Source organism: Scophthalmus maximus, chromosome 14 (genome assembly GCF_022379125.1).
Source record: "Scophthalmus maximus strain ysfricsl-2021 chromosome 14, ASM2237912v1, whole genome shotgun sequence".
Classification (NCBI taxonomy): domain Eukaryota; kingdom Metazoa; phylum Chordata; class Actinopteri; order Pleuronectiformes; family Scophthalmidae; genus Scophthalmus; species Scophthalmus maximus.
The window spans coordinates 9,818,659-9,842,746 of NC_061528.1; the positions used below are offsets into that span (position 1 = coordinate 9,818,659).

General features: G+C 43.3%; 1 protein-coding gene across 5 annotated transcripts; it reads left to right on the forward strand.

Moving 5' to 3' along the window:
• The first annotated feature begins 1,073 nt into the window (after positions 1-1,073).
• On the forward strand, positions 1,074-23,565 carry LOC118282799 (disintegrin and metalloproteinase domain-containing protein 23). Of its 5 annotated transcripts, XR_004784340.2 has the most exons (27): positions 1,074-1,311; positions 1,998-2,215; positions 2,639-2,715; positions 6,245-6,308; positions 7,159-7,241; positions 7,378-7,441; positions 8,582-8,654; positions 9,749-9,816; positions 10,005-10,070; positions 10,314-10,382; positions 11,467-11,633; positions 12,040-12,124; positions 12,220-12,307; positions 13,545-13,596; positions 14,358-14,457; positions 14,564-14,635; positions 14,731-14,817; positions 14,911-14,991; positions 15,099-15,149; positions 15,268-15,331; positions 15,418-15,523; positions 16,131-16,250; positions 16,418-16,586; positions 18,008-18,119; positions 18,257-18,355; positions 19,512-19,602; positions 21,672-21,719. XR_004784340.2 is itself a non-coding variant. In XM_035604250.2 (26 exons), the coding sequence occupies exons 1-26, from the start codon at positions 1,236-1,238 to the stop codon at positions 21,715-21,717; spliced, it is 2,349 nt and encodes a 782-aa protein (XP_035460143.1). In that variant the 5' UTR covers positions 1,074-1,235; the 3' UTR covers positions 21,718-23,565. The 5 variants fall into 5 exon arrangements, 4 of the variants coding, with proteins under 4 accessions (XP_035460143.1, XP_035460142.1, XP_035460144.1 ...); XM_035604250.2 differs by lacking the exons at positions 18,257-18,355; positions 19,512-19,602 and adding an exon at positions 18,587-18,677 and having other exon boundaries at positions 21,672-23,565; XM_035604249.2 differs by lacking the exon at positions 18,257-18,355 and having other exon boundaries at positions 21,672-23,565.
• Positions 23,566-24,088: the final 523 nt, after the last annotated feature.

Consider the following 24,088-nt stretch of genomic DNA (forward strand, 5'->3'; position numbering starts at 1 on the left):
CAGATAGGCCTTTTTCACAGAAGACAGCACAAGAGGCAAATAATAAAATGAATGATTGGTGAATTGCATTTAGCTGCTGCGGTCTCATTTTCATCATGCATACTACCTCACTGTTACCTAACTCCTGTGTTGTTTTCCTCTACGTGTCAAAATGTCTGCTGGGAAAAAATATATTCGACAAACACCCACAGTGAGTACAGCATCCTTCCATCCTAACATAAACTATGAAATGTTGTACCAAGAGCTGTCGAATGAAATACAATGACATTGACTCAAGTGCTTTTTAAACATTTCATGTGCTTCAGTATTTCCATTTAATGCAATTATATACTTCGGCTTGACTACTATTTAGAGGGAAGTATTAAGCATTTTACACTTTTAAAGATCCAATTTTACATACGCAGCATATGTATATCAGCTTCTGTACGTTGTTACTGGTTAAACCACCCGACAGCAAAATAAAGTAGTCAGCTTTGCTTTAAAACATGAAACCCCTACGTACCTCTTTGTTTAATAAATCTACTGCTAATATCTCTGCAAAAAAACCCCATTGGCTTCAGTAAGTGAAAAACCTGAATTTGTATCTAGTATTTAATCCGAAGGCCCATAACCTATTGTTTACTAAACATACTGTACATACAGAGTATATATTATAAATTAGGCCTATGACAGCTTAAATGGGAAATTCATGCTTTGTTAACTGTATTAAATATAATAATTGCAATTATTGTTTTTTAATGTATATGTATATATAATTAAATATGATAATTGCCAACATGTGTGTGTGTGTCCCTCTTAATCCCAACAACAATCCCTGCGTGTGGAATGGATGACATGAGTGTCATATATATTGTGACCATTATTAATAAATGTTGGTGTGATCTCGTGCCTTCGGAGTCACCTGGAGGGGAGGGGGGACATCTTTGGCGCTCGTCGAGGAGGAGCCTGCTGGTTGACTTCCAGTAGCTGCCTGGCCGCCGCCTTCTCTCTGCCGCCCCCCCTCCTCACATCCTCCTCCTCCTCCTCACATCCGCCCCCCCCCCCATCCTCCTCCTCCTCCTCCTCACATCCTCCCATCCTCCTCCTCCTCAGCCGCTACTGCAGCAGCAGCAGCAGCCCCGGTGCCTCCCGGATCGGATCCATGAAGACCTCCCTCCCCGCCACGATGGGCCGCAAGCCTTCCACTGCGTTGTCGTGTTGATATCGAGATATTTTACAGTTATCAAATATGAATCATGCATCTGATATTTCTGGCCACTTTGCTCGTCAGCATCCTCTCGCCCCGGCTCCATCCGTCTCTAGCGTCGTCCGGTACGTATTGGCCGCATCCTGCTGCCTTTTTCTGTGTGTCACTTTGATCCCGAGGAGTCGCCTCCACCCTTCACTGTGTGTGTGACATCTGTCGATGTGCTGCAGGTGCATGCGGGGTCTTCTTCCTTCACACGGGGAAGTCTTCCGTTTTAATATGCGGCGGCTCCAACGTGATGGTGCATTGGGGCACACTCCAGCATCTCGGCACCCCTTGTCCAGCTTATAAAAAAAACATGATGTGTTATTGCCACATTTGAATTAGCAGTCACTGCGACTCCTCTTTGTGCTTAATAGAATCTGCTTTTGTCGTCTGCTGTTTGGATTCACATTGCATAATGGACAACTGCATTGATCTGTGGGGTGCAGTTTTCCACTTCAGCAATAAGCATATCAAAAGTGGATTTCCATGAAATGAAGCAATTTATATTCTGTATTGTCAGTCAGCGTATATATGTGTCGTCAGTGTATTATGCTATGTAACCAATCTTAGTGAAGTGTGTCCTGGAGAATCGCAATGAAGCCGCGGCCACTTGCCTCAGTATTATCAATGCGTTTCATGAATAAAGGATGACAGCCGGCTCTTTGCATACTGTGTGTGTGTGTGTGTGTGAGAGAGAGAGTGTGTGTGTGTGAGTGTGTGTGTGTGGACTGGTCATGTTTTTTTTACATCATGAATTTTCTTGCAGTTTCTCAAGGAGTAGAGGACAAGGTTGAGAGGGATGCGGTGCCAGCGCTGCCGGAGCAACAGGCAACTGCAGCACCAGCCACAGACAACACAACATACCATGCAGTAGAGCATGAGATCACCTACCCCTCGCGGTTGATCTACTACCTGAATGAGGACTCGGAGAGTACCTACCATGACCTGGACACGCGGGTCAAGGACCAAGCCGCAGAGGGCCAGGTAAGCCAGTAACGGGTGAGACTGGGATGGATGTGGTGAGAAGAGAAGAGAAGCGCTGTGGTAAAGGCTTTGGATTCCATACTGGCGCTTGTGTTAAACCATAACCCTGTCTTTAATGTCATTTTGGAACACGGATAACACAAGGATAGCCACACACGGACACACGCAGCACATTCACACACATGCTCTGTGTAAATCTTCAAGGGCAGGAATCATGTCGGAGCGACCGTGCTGAAGAAAAGCATTTCTCGCAGCAACATTACCATCTGTCCACAATCCGCCACATCTGTTCTTAGTCCGTTGTGCTGTAGATAATGGTGTTGGTGGACTCTGGAGGACTTTTGCTCCGTCGACCGATATGATCGATCGTATTCTCCGAAGTCGCCATCGTCTGCAGTGACCACTCTTTTTCTCCCTTCACAGGCAGTCCACCTTGCCCAGGCAAGTTTCCAGTTAGAGGCCTTTGGCTCCAGATTTGTCCTGGATCTAAAGTTGAACAAGTAGGTCCTCCTTCTTACCCCGTCTAACTACAGTAATTCATTAGAGTTAAACGATTGATTTGAATAGCTAAAAAGCCAGCCATTGTGTTCATTATTGTAACAAACTGTTAGACTGTGGTTTAGCCTCCAGTGAGTGAGAGTGATTTGTAAGTCTCTTTCAATGGTGTCTTCTGTCAGCGTCGTGTTCTAATGTGCAGATGGTTGAAAACTGCAGTACGTCAGTTGCTTTATTCGTCCTGGGGTTGAGACAGTCCGCGTTTACTCGCGTCAAAACATCAATGCCACAACAGATCCGCACTGATACGCTACAAATAGATAATATACAGGAGACAATCAAAGGAAAGCTATGACTTGGGTTTTTTTAGTTTTTTTTAATTCAGGGCTTTTAAAACGACAATAGAATAAAAATAACTTCATTAAGGGAGCGAGAACTAGGGCCATGGTCACAAACTGAAAGTCTGATACTAGTGGTACGTCTACCTCATTGATCCAGAAATCATGTCTGTCTGGGATATGGAGAAGTGAAAATGGATGATTTTCATAATATGATCAAAACCAAAAGTGTCACAATCTGGGAATATGTAATATACATGCAAACGTGCAACAACTGAACCGATGACACAAAGCAGAAGTACAGTGAGAAATTAAGTTTAAACTAGTAGGGCCCTCGGAGAGTGGATATCGCCACCAAGGCTAATGCCCTATCTCGCCATGTTAAATAAAAGTGGGGGATAACTCCTGGATCTTACTAACAAACAGACAAACAAACGCCAATGGACACATAACCTCCTTGGTGGAGGTCAACAATGACAAAACATCATGAAGTTCTTTGATTCTAAAAAAGAACAAATCCCGCTGAGGCGACATTGGTCGTCCGGCCTTCGGGAAACATACGCTCTCCGTGAGCAGCCACTGTGCGTCATCGCTGAAACAAAAATGACAACACTTGTGACTCCCGTCTGTGGCTGACTGCTGTTTGCAGATTGGTCATTAGTGTAAGTGTCAGTCATAGAAAATGTATTCAGGGAAGCTGTAGTTTGAATAGGTCCGTGTGCTGGCTTCCAGAATCCTCCAAATGATAAGAGCAATCTTCAGTTCAGATGCCGGATTACAGTCAAAGACTTGAGAGTTGTGCTCTGTGATCACCGTCCCATTCAGAGTCACGAAGCTCCGGACACTCAATGATATTGATTTACTTCCCTCACAAAGTAGCTGGTCTACATATGTGACGACTTAATGTGCATGTGTACAAGGACTTAGAAAAGCTGATTGAATTCCAGACCCTTAAATTGGATTTTAAGAGGGATTCTGGATTCTTTGGTAAAAATGTTGTAATTTAATATTGTGCGGTGTCTTACTGCGTTCGATTTTACGACCTTACAGACAATGCCAGTGAAGTATTTTCAAACCAGAGCCATTGAAGTGTCCATGGTGGTTCAAGGCATATAAAGATTTACACATTCAATTGAGGGTATTTTTATTTAGGTTGATTGCTGCTGAATCAGTAATTAAGTGAAATGAAGTTGCCTCTGCCGTCTTTGTAGTATTTTGAGATTCATTTCAGTGCCAACTGAAGTGCAGTGCAGATTTCTGCAGCAGATCATAGTATTAGTCTTATTGTGCAAATGCACAAAGTCAGATAATGTAGGCGAGACTAAAGGAATATTCCATTTTCTAACTAGTTATATGTGCTTTGGAAACCACATACTGGCTGATGCTTGTGTGTCAGGAAGGGCCGACGGGAGGCGAGTCTGACCTTGACTCGCAGCTGTTTGCAAGCACTGTAGGTTATCTGTGAGATACATGAGCTAACTTCACCGTGTTCCTTTTTTTTTTCTCCATGAGAAAACAGGGGTTTGAATTCTGCTTGGTGTTGTAGCTGCGACAGTACTGATCTAAATATAGATAGGCCTGCAACCGGCCAATGGGTGCTACTTTACTTTATCTCCTCACCTCTCCTCGTACCTGGTATTGTAAACCGTGTCGTTTTTCCCCCCCACTGAAAGGTTTGCATTGATTGAAACCACATCCTTTTTTTATGTAGTTTATCATTATTGGGACCAGGAACTTCCCCAGCCACCTTGTAATGAATACCTTTGTGCTGCTGACCCTTCTTTGAAGTGTTAGTATCATCTTTTAGGACTTATGGATTATTTCCATGTGTAAGCGTCTAAACAGCGCCATACAACAGCGTTGTGTCGCCACAGGATGCAGAGCTGCATTTGATGTGGTGCGAGACGTAAGAACCCCCCCCCCCCCGCATTTTTTTTGGTCCTCCGTCTCTGCTTTGTTTCTGTCTCGCTTTCCTCTGCTGCTGCTGCATTGGGGCACTCGAGTCTCCTGTGGACTAGAGTGACCTCAGGGCAGGACAGGACTCCCTTCTCGTGGTCTACACACACAGATTCACAGATCTCTCTCTCTCACACACACAAACACACACACACACACACACACACACACACACACACACACACACCTCAAAACACAAATTCGAATGCTTTTCCCCCTTCCATGCTTTGCAGCGCTGCCCGACGCCCACGCACACACTGTCACAGAAGTACACTCTGGCGTGGCCCACTCTACTCTCTCATGTCAAACTAAAAATAGGGTCCCTCACTCAGGATTCTCTCTCACACGCTGCCCATGCCTCGACTCTCCTCCCACAATGGTGCACTTGCTGCTCCCGTGCTGCTGACCATCACTCAACAATGTCAAAGGACAGATTCATCACTTCCATCTTTTTATTTTTAATTTCCTTTTTTTTCCTGCTGCGACACCACCTGATCTCGCCCAAGACGAGGATGCTTTTGATTTGCAAGGTTACTCAAAAGCGCCGTTGTGGCAAAAAAATGGCAGCCTCTTGAAATCAGCCGTCAGCTAGCAGATGGAGTGTGTGTAGCGGTGAGGGACGCTGACTCAGACAGCGGGAACTGCCAGGAGGACTGTTGTGTTCAAGGTGAAGCTGAGGCCTCACAATCATTTATCACATTAGGCAGATTTCAGGCGTCGTTACTTGTTTCGGTTCCTGTTGTGCGTGCTGTTTCTCAGCCAGTGATCTTATTTTGGGAGATTTGAGGAAGAGACAGTCATGTTAAAAGTAGTTTTAGAATTGTTTTACACTTTCTTGTAATTTGGTGACGTCAAGGCTACTTTTAGAATAACTGTGCTTGAGTTTCTATGTAGCGTCTTATTATCACAGAACTTTTTCAGATTTATTAAATGCAGTTTTTTGTTGTTTGTGCAGCCTTCAGAAGTGCATCATCATTTTTCCTGAGGGCGGGCGACATTAAACATCTGTGCTGCTCTTTTGAGATGCCATGGGCCATGTCATGATGGCGCAGACTAATCCAGGCCCTGTGGTTATGAGTGTTCTTGTTTAAACTCCAACCCAAGCGGTGCTCAGCGCTCGTTTAAAACCACAGTTTTTGAGTCAGAGAAAGCAAACGGAGACGGACTCCTGCTTGTTTTTAATGGTCGCCGCATCACATCCTCTCAACTTAACCAACTTTGATCCCTGTTTTTATTTCAGTGAGTTGCTGTCTTCAGATTACGTGGAAATCCATTATGAAGGGGGCAAACCTGTTCTATCGAAGGTAACGTCTTCTGTACTTTTGACCAACTGAAACCAAAGACAGGAACAGACGTGTGCCGACGGCCTGTACATCAGTTTGTTTGTTATATTTTATTGTTAACCCTTCTGCAAATTGGTCATGAAATTAACAACTGCAACTGTCAAGTGTCAACCAAAAAAACTGCAGTTACATTAACACAAAAGATAGATAGATAAGTAGAAGTACACGATTTTAAGGGAGAGAATAGAACAGGTTGGGAACGAGAGCTCATTCCTCCTCCTCCTCCTCCTCCTGCTGCTGCTACTGCTGCTGCTGATTCAGGCAGGGCTGGGCTGGGCGTACTGTAGCTGAATCAGCAGGGTTTTGCTCCCCTGCAGCCTCCTGCTGGAGCTCTGGTCACGTGACGTGAGAGAGAAAGCACTCTGCAGTAACAGTGCAGCGTGGGATGGGTGAAGTGTGTGAGAGGGGCAGAGAGAGACAGAGGAGGAGGAGGAGGAGGAGGAGGAGGAGGAGGAGGAGGAAGGAGGCGTCCTCTGTTCACCCTGGGCCTCACAGCTGAGTCAGAGATAGTGCCAGGACACACCTTGCAATGTATTAACACACATCTTAACAAGCAGAAGACCCCCACCCCCTCCCTCCCCTCCTGCAGAAAGTGAACTGCACATATGCCAAACCGACATCTGTGAGACAAGCTGTTACATCCTCGCAAAATGCTCGAGAAAAAAAAAATCAAGCACAAGATAATTAAGTAGGAAAGTGGCACATTCCCCATGTAATGAGTGGGATACACAGTTTTGTGTTGTATTGCTATTTTATTTATGGCCTCGGTCTGCTGTGATGTTCCATTCGCACTGTCTCCGTCTTTCCCCAGGGCGGTGAGCACTGTTACTACCACGGCCAGGTGAGAGGGAACGATAACTCCCACGTGGCCCTATCCACCTGCAACGGGCTGCAGTAAGTGAACAGCAGAGTTGTGTGTGCTCCTCGCTGTGTTCAGAATATCTCTGGATACACTCATCTCTGCTCCTCGGCTCCTATTGACTCAGTATCGAATGGCTTCTCTCCCTTTTCTTCTCTCTCTGGCCGCCAGCGGGATGTTTGACGATGGAGTCTATGTGTATCTAATTGAGCCCTTAGCACAGACTCATTCAATCGTAAGTTATTCCCTTTGCCTAGAACCAAAATATGTATCACTCTTTTTTTCTTTTCTTCCACTGCTGCTCATGTAGTGTCACCTCCACCACACAGGCACGACACTCCCTGCCGTTTCTTGCTTTCTACATTTTTAGCTGAGGATATCCTCATCACTCCAAGGACATTCCTGTTTTTAAAGGAAGGAGCTGAGGCACATGAGATAATGACGCATGGCTTTCCGATATGTACTTGAAAACATGACCTTGAGTTTTAGTACAGTCTGTCTGAACATTGTTGTAGCCTCATTTTTAGATTTTAAAATATGATTTGATGCTATAGCAAAACAAACATCCCTGTGTATTTTTAAGCTATTTGAACCTCTGAGTGTACTAATCATGTTAATTCCAGCTATACAAGGCAAGTGGTTGCTAAGTTTGGCAGTATATGATTTGAATAAATATCTATTTATATTCCTTTATTTATGAGGATATTTTCTCAGCATTATGAAAGATCACGCTTCAGATACTCAAGCTTGTGTTCAAAGCAGCTCTTATGCATTAAATGAGACCAAACTCTTGATATGTGTAAAACAAAATCTTGACTGACTTGAAAGTTTCATTCATTGCCCAAAGAGCTTTTTATCTAGCTCCACAAGCAAGTCAAAATAATTTTAATTTCTCAGGTACCTGCAAAACTAACGACATTCCCACCTCGGCTGCACTTCGGGTTCAGTGCTAATTAACAGATGTTGTCATGCCAGCATGCTAAACTTTTATCAAGTAAACATGATACCTGCTTAACATCAAGCATGTGTGCATTGTCACCGTGGTTGTGGCTCTGTAAATTACTGCATTAATTTGGACCGCAATCATTTCATATGATTATATCTACTCCTGTTAAGATTTCGCACTAATCCAATGTAATCCAATCCTTCAGCCCTTACTAGTAGTGATGCTGCCATTGCTATTCTTCTTTCAAATTCAGCTCATCGTGTGTGGCACACAACAGCTCACTGCTATTTATCCAAGTTTGTTCTTTTCTATTCAGTCACTACACTAAAAGTTTAATCTCACTTAACAGTGCCCATAGTGAACACTTTTTCCCTCCCATGCACCAGCGCCTCTTAAATCTTTTAACACTTGTGTGCCACACCCCTGCAGGATACAGCTGCAAGGCCTCATAAACTAAGAAGAGCAGCCTCCCTTCACTGGAACAATGACCCGGAGGAGCAGGGTAAGGGTTTCCATCACTGTCGTTCATCATCTTAAATAACCTCCTTCATCGGTCCCCCACCTTTAACCGTCGCCGCACCTCCTTTATCCTGTCATTACCTTTTCCTTACATACTTCACCACACAACATGCAAGCACACAGGGGTCCTTTGGGTTGGTAAAGAATGTGATTTTAATGGCTGTTAAAACTCAAGATTTTATAATACGTATTGTGGGTTATTTTCTACGCCGGCCTCCATTTGCAAGAACAGATTGCAGAAACGCCACACATCGATAAAATATTTAATGACAATAATGAATGTGCTGTGCAGCATGATGTGCAAAGGTCAGGGCTGACCAATAACAAAGGTAGAGTATCAAACCAAGACTAGGGAAGGAATGGGGGGAATCCATGGCCCAGAGCAGTGCGAGTCCAAAAGGATCCAGGGGATTTCCAGAGTCCTGTTGGGTTGTGTGGCTGATGAGCTGGCTGAGCGTGACTGGACCTGAGTGTGAGTAGCTGTGATCCTGGCAGAGGGAGAAGACCGGGTTAGCTGCCAAGCGGGCAAGCACAGAAAAAAAGCAGAGACATTCAAGTGTCAGACTAGCAAGCAAGATTCGGCCGAAGAGCGAGTACCACGAGGCAACGCGATGTCCTGGCAAGGGGGTAGTGATCCATCTGGTCCTCACACACTGCAGTCAGGTGTGGGGATGATTCCCAGATGGGAAACGGGTGCGGTGGAAGATTGGCGAAGTGGTGGTCATGCCCAGCATGACTGAATTGGGACGATGGAAAACGCTAATACATGTCCACAACCAGGGAGAGTCCAGAAATAATCCTAACATAATCCACAACGTATAAAAACCAGAGGAATTACCTGGAATTCATTTAACAGTATTTGAAAATTGTTGTCAGAAACAGACAGGCTTATTTTTATGAAGCATGTCGTGTTGCTCCTGCTTCTTCCATTTTACCAAGTTTCATATTTCCACTGACATCTAGCATACGTGATGTAACGTAGCCAGTACTCCACGGGAAACTCAGAGAGACAATTTCTTTTGAAATTCTTGTAATTACTTACTATGTGTGTCACTGTTTCTTGTCCTGTGTCTGCAGTTGTGGAAGGGCAGCTCTTCTCAGAGCCGGATGACTTGTCCTGGCTGAAGCGTAGGAAAAAGCGAGCTGTAAGTCTCTGATCTCACCTCTCTGAAGTAATGCAACAAACTTTAGCTCTACCACGCTTTAATATTTATACATTGAGTTTAAAATAAAAATAAAAATGTACAAGGTCAAACTTGGTTAAAAGCATGAACAAAAGCTCATGCTTTGAACTAGCCGGTCATTGCTGATTATTTCTGTTTTTGATTTGCAGATGCCTCGCAGTGTGTTTGAGGAGATGAAATATCTAGAGATCATGATTGTCAGTGACCACAGTATGGTACGTGTTCTCATCAAACGCAGTAACAACAATATGAAATGCCTGCTTTTACTGTCTTTTATTCTTTTATCTTTTACTACTTTATGTTTTATTTTATCAAAAACATCTAAAAAAATGCATTTACATTTTAGATCTTCTCTGCAGTGTCATTGAATGTGCCCTGCTGTATTGTGTTTGCATTAGCAAAACCCTCATTTGTCACTTATCCGTCTTCCCTGTTGTTCTTGTTATTTGTGCCTGCAGCATAAACGTCATCGGACCAAGCAGCACACCATGAATTTTGCCAAATCAGTGGTGAATCTTGTGGATGCTGTGAGTAAACTCTTTAGTTACCCTTTGACAAATGTGTATCTCATCCATAATACAGATCCATTTCAGATTGTATACAATCAGTATTCTTTTTTCATTTTTTGTATTATTAGCCGCACTAACTCGTTGGATCTAGGAATGGCTTGTTGACCAGTTTGTCACTTGACTTACCTCTTCAGTCCAGACTGAAATATCTGACATTTTTAATAACATTTTATATAGAACTGTTGGATTGATTACTATGACTTTTGGGATAGATATCCAAGATAATGAATCCCAATAACATGGGAGATCCCTTTTCTTTTTCAGTAGCACCATCAGCAGGTCAAAGTTTTCACTATCGGTGTGAAATATCTTTGCTGTTTACAGACATGAACTCATGGAAATGCCCGGAAATTGGTGCCTTTCACACATGAAGAACGCAGCAGGAGATTGTCCGTGTCAGATGCGTTCACAACTATAGGGACATTTCCAGAACATCCAGGCGAGGTGTGGCACTTGGGTAGAGCGCCCACTCGCTCGCAGTCTTGCTGAGATATTCCTTTTTTTTTCTCACATGTGCTCTCTCTGACATTTTACATACGTTTTGCAAGGGGGCTGGCAGGAAAGATTTGGAAAATGTCGGAAGAAACATTCTCACATACAGGCCCTCCAGGAAAGTTAAGGAAAATGTCCAGACTTTAGTGCATGCCTGAAAGCAGCTTACGTCTACAGCTGATAGATTGACAGAAATGTTGGCTCATGTTCATCAGAGCATTAATCCGAATGATTGACTTTACTTCTGGTGCCACCAACAGCTCAATATTTGACTTTGTCCAGCTGTTTGATTTATGACTACAGACCTTTCTGTCAGTGTTCATGTAAATGGTCAGGGTTATGAAATCTCTTTGTCCTTATTCTGCTGGTGTATCCTCTTTGTTCCAATCATGGGCTTTAACACTCCCCTTGTTCCTCCCTGTTCCTGGTGTGCAGCATCCGCTCATCTGTCCTCTTCAGACAGTTCAGATTCAAATTCACAGCCCAGTGTTTTTTCTCTCCCTCTCTGTCTTTCTGTGTTCCTCCCATTCACTGTGCACTTCAACGGCAGGTCTTCAAAGAGCAGCTACATACACGGGTGGTGCTCGTTGCCGTGGAGATCTGGACAGACAAGGATCAGATCCCCATCAGCGTGAGGCCGCTGGAAATGCTGCGAGATTTCGCCAAGTACCGGCAGCAGAGCATCAAGCACCACGCCGACGTTGTGCACCTCTTCTCGTAAGCTCTTCATTTAAGCTAAACATTGAAACAAAGTCTTTATATGCGTAACAAAAGTTTCAAGATTAAAGTCAAACTTTTAAGAATATATCAAATTACTAACATTAGTTGTTGGAGAAATTATTCTTAAGAATCAGTATAAGTACCAAGGAAATTCTTCCTCTTGAAGCACATAAACTGTTCGGTAATCAGTGTCAGGACTTTTGAAGAGATTGTGCCGCAAACTGCGTCTGTTCAGAAGGAGGAACCACACAAGCTTGGAAAGAAGGAACACTGGCACCTCACACAGCTGTCAGTTACTCTGTTAACTAGATTTTTAACTTTTTGCCTCATCTCCTCCTCTGTGATGTTTTAATCTCTCGTCTGTTGTTCATGTCTTCCTCTTTGTCTTCCGTTAATGTCGTAGAAACGTGGCCTTCCACTACCGCAGAAGCAGTACAGCGTACTTCGGGGGCGTGTGTTCTCTGAACCGTGGAGTAGGAGTCAATGAGGTCAGGTTTGCTGTCTAACGTCCGGCATCCGTCTTTGAACAGATCACAGAGAGTGACTGCAAGTGAATAATCTCTGGTCTCCGCTGTGTCCACAGTACGGCACCACCGGGTCAATGGCGGTGTCTCTAAGCCAGAGCCTGGCACAGAATCTGGGCATCCAGTGGGACCCAGCAGCCAAGAGAAGTATACATGAAATAGACGTTGTTATCTCACATGTAGTATGAGTGAGCCAGGAAGGGCAGTCTTACAGGGCCAAAATCACAAGGTTCAGGTTAATCTAATTATGAATATAAGTGGTATTCAGATTTAGTTTCATAAAGGAGCACTCGTTCATCTCAGGACACGCCTGTTCTTCTCCTACCCAGACCCACTGTGGTGGAATGACCTCTGAAGTCAGGACAGTTCAGAAGGCTAGTTGACTCCATGCAATTCTTGATAACATCTACTTTTTCTTCCCATTGTCTTAAGTTGCTTTGGGCAAAAGTGTCCGCCAAGTGACTGTAACATAATTCGCTGTGGTTTTGAGATATCCGTCACTATCATTCTTTTTCTTCTTTTTTTTCTACCAAGTTTTTGGTAGAAAGTAGTTCTGTAATTGTCCATAGAGAGGTCCGTGGTTTGACCTGTTTAATCTGAGACATGGTTGTTTAAAAAGGAATGTATCTTTGAACATTTTCAAATTTCATTATTCAGTGCTTTTTAATTTCATTGTGTTGGTTTGGCGGCAGATATCTTAAAACTTCAGCAAATGATCCAAAGAAATGTTGGCATGGCCAGACACATACCATTACCAAGCCTTTAAATTTCCCATTGCTGAACATCTTGGTTAGATAAAAGCAACCTACTAAAATGTCTCTAATGGGCTTAATGTAAGACGGTAAATTTTTCTGTAAATTACATTTGAAAATGTGTTGATATATACATTTAAGGTCCAGACATTTAAATGTCTTAAGGCATTTGCAACAGCAGATGGCGCCTGCAAAACAAAAAAAGGTGCATGTAAGGTGCCTCTTCACAGCTCGATGCCAGGAGCGACAGACAGAGAGACGCACTGATTGTCCTTGAAGAAGTGGCTCAAAAGTAGACTTAGAGGAGTCAGGATTAATGCAATCACTTTTAAGATCAAAGTTAAAGTTAAATGAGGCAGAGTCATCAAACAGATGTTATGTTAGAAATTGCAAGCAAAAAGAAGAAGAAGAAGAAGGAGAAGAAAATTCATTTTATGGTCCCGAAACAGTTCAATATTGACTGGAAAGTAAGAGTAGATCAGTTAAAACAAATGCTGCAGAAATCAAGGGCATATCAACATATTTTTCTTTAAAAAAAAAATCAGCAGGGTGTAATATCTCTCTTCCTCTCTCTTTCTCTCTCTTTCTGCTTGTCTCTATGTGGTTTCCCTTTCCCCTACTCCTTTTTGCAGAGGAATGTGGCTGTTCTGACTCGTGGACTGGCTGCATAATGGAGGATACTGGGTAATGTCCAACATCTCTCTCTCACACACACACAATAATGTAGTAGGGAGTGTGGGAATGATGGTATAAGTCAGTTTTTTCATAATTCAGAAACCCCTATTATAACCCTATAAAATGTCAACCCTTTTGTTTTGCAGTGTTAAACAAATTTGTAAATCAGTGTAAATTAATCTGTACCTGATAGATTCAGATTGTATGTTAACACCAAGTATTGATGGGATCAGTGTGGTTTTTTATCAGCTACTGTTATTTGAAATTTGAAATGACAAAGGGCACCACGACAGTATATGCTGAAAAGAGCACCAGTAACACTTTCATTGCTACTTCCCACCACACTGACGATTGACACGATCTAATTTGCTTCCTCTGTTCACAACTAACGTGCTTTGTTTTTTTGTCTTGTTATTTATTTGTTTTGCTTTTCTTGGTCTTTTTGTCGATTCAAGTAGCAAGATGCAGCAGTAATGCATCTACAATGCCAGAAATAAAAGATTGTATTGATGTACTCAAATGAAAGTGAATTGCAAGTCAACCAGATGCAAATCATGTGGACTAAACGCATCACAGAATGCAGATGCAGAATATAAACCATATCATAAATTCTCATATTGTACACTGTATGTATGTATGTCTGTGTCTGTGTTTACTTTGGCTGGATGGAAATGTTATTAGGAAATGCAGATCATCACCCACCCCACACCCAGAGCATTTTTTAACCCTGCTTCCAGTTCTGGTTATCACCTAGAATTCTCTCCCTTCAGGGTCCAACATCCTCGGAGATTCTCCAAATGCAGCATCTCCGATTACAAGGAGTTCCTCTTGAAAGGTGGAGGCTCCTGTTTGTTTAACAGACCAACCAAGGTTAGTAGCTCACTGCTCTGCCCCTTTCTTCACATGACACGTCTTAAATCTCACTTGTTTTCTCTCTCTCCTGTGTTCTCAAAACGCTCTCGCCCTCTTTTGGCAGCTGTTCGAGACCACAGAGTGTGGGAATGGATTTGTAGAAATGGGCGAGGAGTGTGACTGCGGAGGGAGAGCAGTGAGTTTTCTTTTTCCTTCAGCCAGTCACATCTGTTTGTTGTCGTCTTGTTGTTTGTCCAGATGGACGAAGCTCATGCCTGCTTATCTTTTTAGGAGTGCTACAAGGAATGCTGCAAGAAGTGTTCCCTCGCCAACGGGGCGCACTGCAGCGATGGTCCTTGCTGCAATAACACATGTCTGGTATTTGAGCTTGGGCTTTTCTTAAGCACAAAATATTGATTTCTGAAACACTTTAATTTAGACTTTTCCCTTATTTTCTTTTTTTCCTGCCAGTTCTATCCACGAGGTTACAGTTGCCGCTACGCTGTGAACGACTGTGACATCTCTGAGACCTGCTCTGGGGACTCTGGACAGGTGTTTTATTCAGAACTGTCACATTTGATTTCATTTCGAACAGTTCATTTTTGTCTTTCTTACTCTAACGTGCAGGGTGAAGAAGTCATATGTTGTTTTTTTTCCAGTGCCCTCCCAACCTTCATAAACAAGATGGTTACCTCTGCCAGGTCAACCAGGTGCGCAGACTGATGAAGCTGTTTTACCTCTCATGCACCAGAAAAGCAGTTTGGGAGCAGCAGCCTGAGAATGTAAATAATTCATTGGGTTATTTTTCCCCTCTCTAACTGTCTGAAGGGTCGCTGCTACAGTGGAGAGTGCAAGACAAGAGAGAACCAGTGTAAATACATCTGGGGGTCAAGTAAGATTAACACCACACGTTAGGCTTCACATTAGAGAGCCACCATACAAGAGACTTGCAGTTCACCCCTCGTCTCTGTTCGTCAGAGGCCGGAGGCTCGGAGAAGTTCTGCTACGAGAAACTCAACACGGAGGGCACAGAGAAGGGCAACTGTGGAAGAGATGGAGAGAAATGGATCCAGTGTAGCAAACAGTGAGTTTCAAAGACAGACAAATTAAATTAAAAGATGTTATTTTCCCTATAAATTCCCGACAGGCCGTTCTTTCTGTTGTGTGACAAGCATTATATCCTTGGAGGAAGACTGCCAGCGATCCTGCAATAATGGGTCTTTAATATTTGTGGTGCCACGGCTCATTTTTGCTTCTTCTCCACTTCTTTCTCTTCTGCTAGTGTTTAATGTTGTTTCAACTTCCTGCAATTGGCCTGAAGGAAACACTGCAAATTTGTATTTTGCCTCTGTTTCTGAAAAAGAAAAAAAACAGCTATTGGCAGCTGTTCTCTCAAAGTTCACCTAAACCATCCCCTAAATATGAACCTTGATATTTCGCCTCCACATGTCCGAAAGGCAGTCACTTCTTTTTCTATACACGGGCAGTGCTTTGATTCCTCCCTGATCTCTACTTAGTGACAAGTAGAGGGCAACAGAGGGCTTGTCATTTATTATTTTTTATGAAAGTTGTTCTTCTAGCTCATACAAAAAATGTTTCCTTCTCCAGGTTTGCTTTAATGTTTCACATTGGAAAACAGTGGGAAAACAGGCGACGGTACAGATTAGTTTTTCTTTCTTTTTCTTTTACAGTGATGTGTTCTGTGGTTACCTTTTGTGTGCAAACACTGGCCGCAGCCCACGCATCGGAATGATGAAAGGAGAAATGACCACCACCTTCTTCAACCATAAAAATGTACAGATAGATTGCAGGTAAACACGTTTAGTATATTACTTTACAGTAACTGTTCATGTCCTTGAAACTTGGAAAATTAGAGTCAGTGCTCCTGTCACTTTTCTTTAAATCTTCCTTGTGTGATTTTTTTTTTAGTAGCTCCTCTCATTCACCACTCCTTTGTCCGCTCTCCCTCTCGTCACAGTGGTGGCCATGTCCTTCTGGATGATGACACTGATTTAGGCTACGTGGAGGATGGGACGCCCTGTGGGCCGTCAATGATGTGCCTTGACCACAAGTGTCTGCCCATCCAGTTACTCAACATGAGCACCTGCCCCATTGGACCTAATGGACAGGTGTGCTCTGCCCATGGGGTGAGTCCCGGTTTGACAAAGCTCAATAGGCAGTAACTTGGCAGAGAAACAAACAATACATCTGTTGTAACCACAGACTGTATATAAAAATGGAAGTGAAGTCACCGGCTCCGGAAAGTGAAGTCAATATGGAAGTGCCCAAAACCTGTTTTCTCTCGAAAGACCAGCAGACGGCGACTCCACACAGTCGTCTTTGAGAAAAATGACTTCTCACTTGATATATAACATCAGTAAACATTTTCCTGAGGACTTTATGGTTTCAATCGCTACTTTCACTTTTTCACTACAGCATGATGTTCATTCTGTACATTATGGTCCCATTTAGAGTAAAATAAACAATAAAGCACGGAATGTTTTGCAGCATGGTAACTGACACCTAAAGTCATCTTCAAAATGAACTACAGGCCAAGTTCAAAATGTGTTGACAGTCTTGTGATCAGGTCAGTGATTTTTGCCAGACCTCAATCTTGTATGTAACTAAACACGCCCAACATGTCATATCAGTCAGTATCAACAAATATCACGATAAATGTCAAATGATTATTTCTTTCAGGTTTAAAGATTTTTGCTCCTGAGTGAAGGTGGTGGTTTAAAACTCTTCGTTATTGGCAGAAAATGAGGAATACTACTAAACAGCTAAATATTTGACAAATCGGAGGTAGATAATTTGTTACACCTCCTCACTGTACTTGCACAATACATTAAAAAAATCTATATATTTGTCGAATGTTTGTTTGGTGATATGATTGTTATTGTTTTATCACCCGGCCCTTATCTAATTTACCTGATTTGCTCATTACCTGCTACAGCCTGTTCTTGTGCAGTGTTGAAATTTTAGAAATTTTATGTATCAGGATGTAAAGATTTCTGTGACTTCCTGTACAGTCTATGAAAGCTGTCGAGAACAGCCCGTCATCTGCTCTCATCTACTTTCCGGGCAAGGAACAGTTCATCTCGAATGTGTCTGATAAGAACGATAAAGGTGTGAGTTGCCCCGCCCCGTCAGCCAATCACAGCCTGTACATGCATTCCTCAGGAGAGGTCAAATCAGGCCCCTTGATGAAAGGTGGTGGGGAAATTTAATATTCTAATTGGGTTTTTGTCCATTGTAGCAAAAGCCTGCCTCGCCACACATTTCCATCTTAACTGTTGGGGAAATTACACGTTATGCTGCAGAGCCGTTATTTGTTATAAGCTGTTTTCAGACATTAAAATTGGGTCCAGCCATTTTTCGCAGATTTGTTGTACACATATGAAGAACGCAGGTCAAGATGTCAGAATGGTCTTTTGTCATTGATGATGATGATGATGTTGTAGCTCTCCTATCTCTCTTTTCAATGTTAAGACAGGTGCAAGCAAAGTTGCGTCAGCAGCTTCATTGAAAGCTCTCACCTCGTCTATTTCTCTTTTTATTCGTACAGGTGTGCAACAATGAAGCCACGTGCACCTGTGACACCACCTGGGCAGGGACAGACTGTAGCATGCCTGACCCGCCTAAAGAGCCTGAGGCCACTCAGGACGAAGGACCCAAGGGTCGGTTTCCACCTCTTTCAACCCCTCTGATACATCTGATAGAATGAATAACACTCACGCATTTATGCGCACTCGTTTAACTCAGCCAAGATTCTCCCTGACATATGAGCATGTACTGTATATTTTGTCCTCCTCAGTCACACTGCTTGAGCCGAGTCAGCACAGATTCCTTAGACGTGAGTTTCTCAGGTGTACTCGTGCTGTAAAGACGTAACAATGTAAAGTAGCAGCCAAAGGTGAATATAAAAGCAGTGTTTCATTTGTTTAGTTTGACTCAGAAGATGAAATTAACACACACTTCAGCTGTACACCTGATGGTCTGCCTACAGGGGCAGACACGGAGGTGGCTAAGGGGGGCAGGAAGTGTCACTGAAGGGAACCGTGTCACTTCATCCTTGTCTCTGAGGCAGAAGCCTGCTGTTTGTTTTTGACAGGGTGGTAATAATGCTCCTTTTCCCTCTGCACAGTGAGCGTGGCCACTAACAGGCTGATAGGGGCAGTAGCAGGGACCATTCTGGCCCTGGGGGTGATTTTTGGAGGCACAGGGTGGGGAATAGAGTAAGCATCTTTAACCCTTTCACAGCTCTTCCTCTCATAGTGGTGCCTCAGTGTGCGGGCGGTCTCGTGAGCCGGCCTGAGCCCGTGTGTGCGTCCCGGTGGCTTTGTGTTTTCTTGTGTGTTGGTGATGACCATATAATTGTCATGTGATTGGATGTTTTCAGTGTTGTGTGATTGATTGATGGATTCCCCCCTGCCTCCTCCTCCTCCTCCTCCTCCTTCCTCCCCACTTCCTGTTGTTCCCCATTACTACAAGCCTCTTTCTCATTCTCCCTCCTCCTCTTCTTAACCCGTTTCTCTCTCTTCTTCTTCTTCTTAGTCGTTATGTGGTTGCTCCTGTGATCCTCTCCTTTCTGGGGCATGTGGGGCATTTAGATGGAAAACGGGCTTGAGAAGTGTCCAGTTATTGACCTGGCTTGTCAGTCAGTGGTAGGCTGTGTGGTGACTGGGCCCCCTTAAAAAACATTTTCTGCTGCTCATACTGCAGGCCACACATAAAAATCACCTGTCAATCTCTGTTTAAATAAACCTCTACAGTGACGGATACCCAGGGTCGACAGTAGTCTCCTGCACAACCTTAACAAACAGACCACTGATAACCCCTTTGTCAACTGGCGCCTGATAAATGCAAATATTCCCAGGGCCTCTACTTCATTATCTTCATATTACACATTAAAGGGGATTGAAAAGCATGCAAAATACATTTTACTGTTATAGTATACTTATGGTTATGTGTTCTGTTCCATGTGAAATCATCATTGTATAGCTACATGTTATTGATACAGTAAGTGAGTGCAGAAACTCATGTCTTTTTCCCCCCATAACCCTTTACAGGTCCTAGTGCCACGAATCTAATAATAGGCTCCATCGCCGGAGCCATCCTTGTGGCTGCCATAGTGCTGGGGGGGACTGGATGGGGCTTTAAGTAAGCAACACGCCGCATGCCTCTCCTGCTCTAACACTAGCATCCCTGCTGCTTCTAGACACCAGGGTTTGAGCTTCTGCTATAGAATATGGACACCCGGGTGGACAACACGAAACCATAATGCATTTTAAATCGACTAATCTTTCTCAAAAGTGTGGCGGCACTTTCATGAACGTGCTTAACGTGAATCTGAAATTACAAAACGTCCTCCAGCGTGTGGTCCTGGTTGTTTTGCTGACGAGGATGTGGACGTTGTACAGGGGGTCGATGTGTAAACGGGGATCTGAAGGAGACACTAGGGTTCGTCTGTGCATCTGTAGCAGAACCTCAAACTGATTGGACCGGCAGAGCTCAATGCTTGACATGCATGTTCAGTGAAGGACCGGATAACAGAGATACTCATAAAAAGGGGGGGTGAATACTTTCTTACAGTTAAATGGTTAAAAAAAAATCTTGTGTATCCTATATTGATAAGTTAAAATCTAACTTCCCCTCTGAAATGCAACAATAGGCCTCTAACATATCTCTGCATAGCCAGGAAATGTACTCAATTGTACTATAGATTATGTTTGATGAGTTCCAATCTACCACTTATTAGCCTGATGTCTTGAGCAACAGGGGTGTTACACATCTTAAATATAAATAGGCCTCAGGAGTAAACCAGAAATCTTAATCCTGCAGCCACCAAAGCATGCCAGGTAGCGAAGCATCATGGTTGTCACTTAAAGTAAAAACAGAAAGAATAAGAAATGAAACATTTCTGCATGTTGACTTGTTGATTTGGAGGAGGTCAGTTCATTGCACAAAGGCTGAGCCAAACCCAGAGTGATGTGGTCCAGGGTTTGTCGTGCTCTCATCACCTCCATGATCTCTTTCTCAGTCCGTTTACTGTTTGAGGGTGAGACTTTAAATGGAGTGGTGAGAGCGACACAGAGAGAGAAAGAGACAGAGAGGGAGACAGAGAGAAGCCAGGACCCTTTTTGTTGGTCGCAGCCTTTGTGCCATGGCTGGCCACGCCCACCGGGATGGCCAGGCTCCACCCTAGAGCAGAGCAGGACTCTCGGACCCGCCCACACCAGCTGCCATTGCTGCCTGCTTCACAGACCTGGTACAGACACAGCGCATCGCACTGCATGAACCACGCACAGCAATAGTGGCACCTACAACTGGCCTACTATTGGAGCAGGTGCATGACAGAGTGATAGAAGCCCCACAACAAGCCACAGTACGGGGAGGTTGTACATCACTCCTGTTGTCGTATTCGTTGTCGTTCCACTGTTGTGGTAGTAGTTATTGTTGCTTCTGCTGCCGTGGTTGTTGTTTATGTGGTCGTCTTCTCTCTCCCTCCTTCTATAGAGTGTATTTTATGTTAGCTCTTTCCTCCCAGATGGTTATGTTTTTACGTGGAACTAATGTCTTTTCCCATCAAAACTGGTAATGAGACATGTCTCCTACACTTGTTCACCTTGTAAACGGATGTTGCACGAACAAGCCAGGCTTGTCTGCCAGAAGGCAACAAAGGATATTTATGTTCACAGACCTTCAATATTCACACTTTTTCACATATTTTTTTTACTCTTTCTTGTCTTTTTACTCACAAAACTAATACTAAAACATGTTTCACTTCAATCCACTGCTCAGTGTCACAAAATGTGGCAGTTTAATTGTATTGGATCCTAAATCAAAATATTCTCATGGTCTTCAGCCATGGTCTTGCAGTCAAATGACAAAAGTGAATAATACTGTCTAAAGTTTGTGAATATAAATACCTTTGACTGTCTCTGCAGTCAAGGTCAAACTGGCCAACATGGACCAGCCTTTCCTCACTTCAGTGTCTTCAGCATTTTGATCTTGGAAGTCCTCAAAAATTGCACAGATGACAACAGTGAAATGTTGTCATCTCATTTCATTTGATATAACAGTAAGTGAGAGAAATGTCTGCAGCATTTGCTTGTGAGTACTGTTGTGAACTGAAGAGATGAGTGTGGTTGCTTGTCCAGGTTGCACTAGCTGTGTTAACAGATGCGAGTATGGCGCACACTGACTCCTGTTTCTTGTCTCCTCATAAGAAATGTGAAGAAACGGCGATATGACCCCAACGCCTCAGCCATTTAACCCAGGGAGAGATGGCAATCACAGGCGGACTTCTCCAAGGCTTCCTTAGTTGGCTACCTGACAGCTGGACTGCACTTATTGCTGCTGATCTTTGGCATTAGATTTACTTGAAAAAGACATAGTGGACATTTTAACAAATTCCATTGTAGTGACATAAGAATTGCAGCCTTCTCAACATCACCTCACTCATGTAACAACCCCCCACCGCCCCACCCACCCTGATCTCTAGAGTGACAGAGCCCCTCTTCCATCCTTTAGTGCCAGTGCACAGGCGTTCAGGCGGAATCCACACCACTCTCTCACCTGGCATGATTATCTGCACAAAGCGTGCTGCTTGCTGGTCCCCTGGCATGAAGAGTCCTTTTTTACAGGGCTCTGCATGGCTACGAAAGCTATGAATATACTGCAAAAAACATACAAAGAGGGAAAAAAGGAATTACCCAATGGAGGAGATGGCCTCGTCAAAAACCAAACTCAGTGGAAAGGACTCCTATAGTTCACTTTTAGGTGCTGTAGACAAAGACGGAGGCTGCATGTGAGGACCCACAAGGGCAGTGCAGACCACATAGTGAGTGCACACACACAATTGTACATAAATAAGGAGTTCAGGTTTGGAATTATCAGCATATTTTAAAAGGAGATCAATTGCTTTTTTTTTTTTTTTTGTCTTAGCATGTTGTATAGCGGGTGTTTTTGGCAATGTTATTGAGATAAAAAAAATACTGCAGTTATGATTTGGACCTAAATTGTTTGTCGCACGCTGCACAGCCCGCTGTGGTTGTCCGGGCGGAGGTCAAAGGTCAGATTCACTTCAGCGGACGAAGCAGCGGTGGCGTCGAGGAGAAGCATGTCAGTTCTAGAGGGATTCAGACTGAGATCACATCCGATTAACATCACAAGATTCCCCCCCCTGAGGTATCTTCAACAGTGACTCAAAAGCCAAAGAACCAATCACCTGAACATATGGATGTTGTTGCACACAGAGCACTTTCCCCTCTGTCTGCGGCCAGTGGTGCCTCTCCTACTGCTGAGGGCACAGAGTCTGTCCATGCAGGCGCTCACCTGTCCAGCCAGGTCTTTCTTAACAGTCCTCATCAACACCCACTATACTGGCTTAGCCTTTTGCTCTCATTAACTCTTAATAGAAGTCAAGATCAGCTCTACTGGTAACGCTGCATGCAATCACTATAGTGGGCTTATAATTCTATATGGGAGTCCCCAAAATCTACAACAAAAATATGCTACAAAAGATAGGTGCATGTCAACAACAAAAACATTTAACTTTTATTTACTATGCAAAGAGAGATATTGCACAAAAGTATGGGTAATAACGATATCATTGTAGACATGGAATTACAAAAAAACGTCTGCTGATCAGCTTATCTTTTGTATCTGGCCACTCCCACACGTCTTGTTTCATTTTTGCTTCAACGTACTCAAACTACGAATGGACAAATAACAACAACAAAAAACTGAATTAATATATCCAATGAGAAATGAGAGAGCACCCTTTTATATTTGTGCAACTGAAAACCATTTTTGTGTGTTTTTCATTCAGTCTGATGTTTTTAATCACACACACACACACACACACACACACACACACACGTACACGTACAAACACACACACATGCACACAAACACACTGTATGGTGCCTGTACATATTGAGGCCTGAACAGTTTCCTTGTGCAGGGCTATTATTTCCAGTCCAGCTGATTGTTGGTGTGTTCCAGGTGCTGCCATAGCACTGGCATCGTTGTAATCCTCCATGTTGCTCATCGTCTGGTGTCCCTCTCTCACTGCATCATGTACAGTTGGAACGATGAATAAACTACTGACAAATTTTATCTGTGCTTCGCTGTCTTTCTCTCTGACAAACCCTCACTGACTCCTGGACTCTCACTGCTATGACAAAAGACAAACATGACCAAAAAAATAAAGACGGCAACTTGCAGCAGACTTTGTACAATTAATGTTCTTTGCATAGTGTGTTTATTTATCTATAAATTCTAGTTCATTCAATTTAAAGATTTTTCACTTAAAACTGCTCAATTAATGTCAAATAAATATTATATAGCGATAAAACGTATCTACTCAAAGGCTAATAACATTCTCACACTCTCAACTACAACACACAGTGTGAGAGGGGGATTTTATATATATTTAGTGACAGCTGACTAAATATATATAAAATCCCCCTCTCAACCCCTCCTACGGGATGGTGTGTCTTCTTATATATATATATTTCAGATTTAAAATGTTAATTGAATTAATTGACTAACTCCACCACCAACAATAGTGTCCCCTTGGGAAATCACTGATATGACCACGTTGAAAAAGATCACTTTGGAACCTGCATGTCTTTGAAAT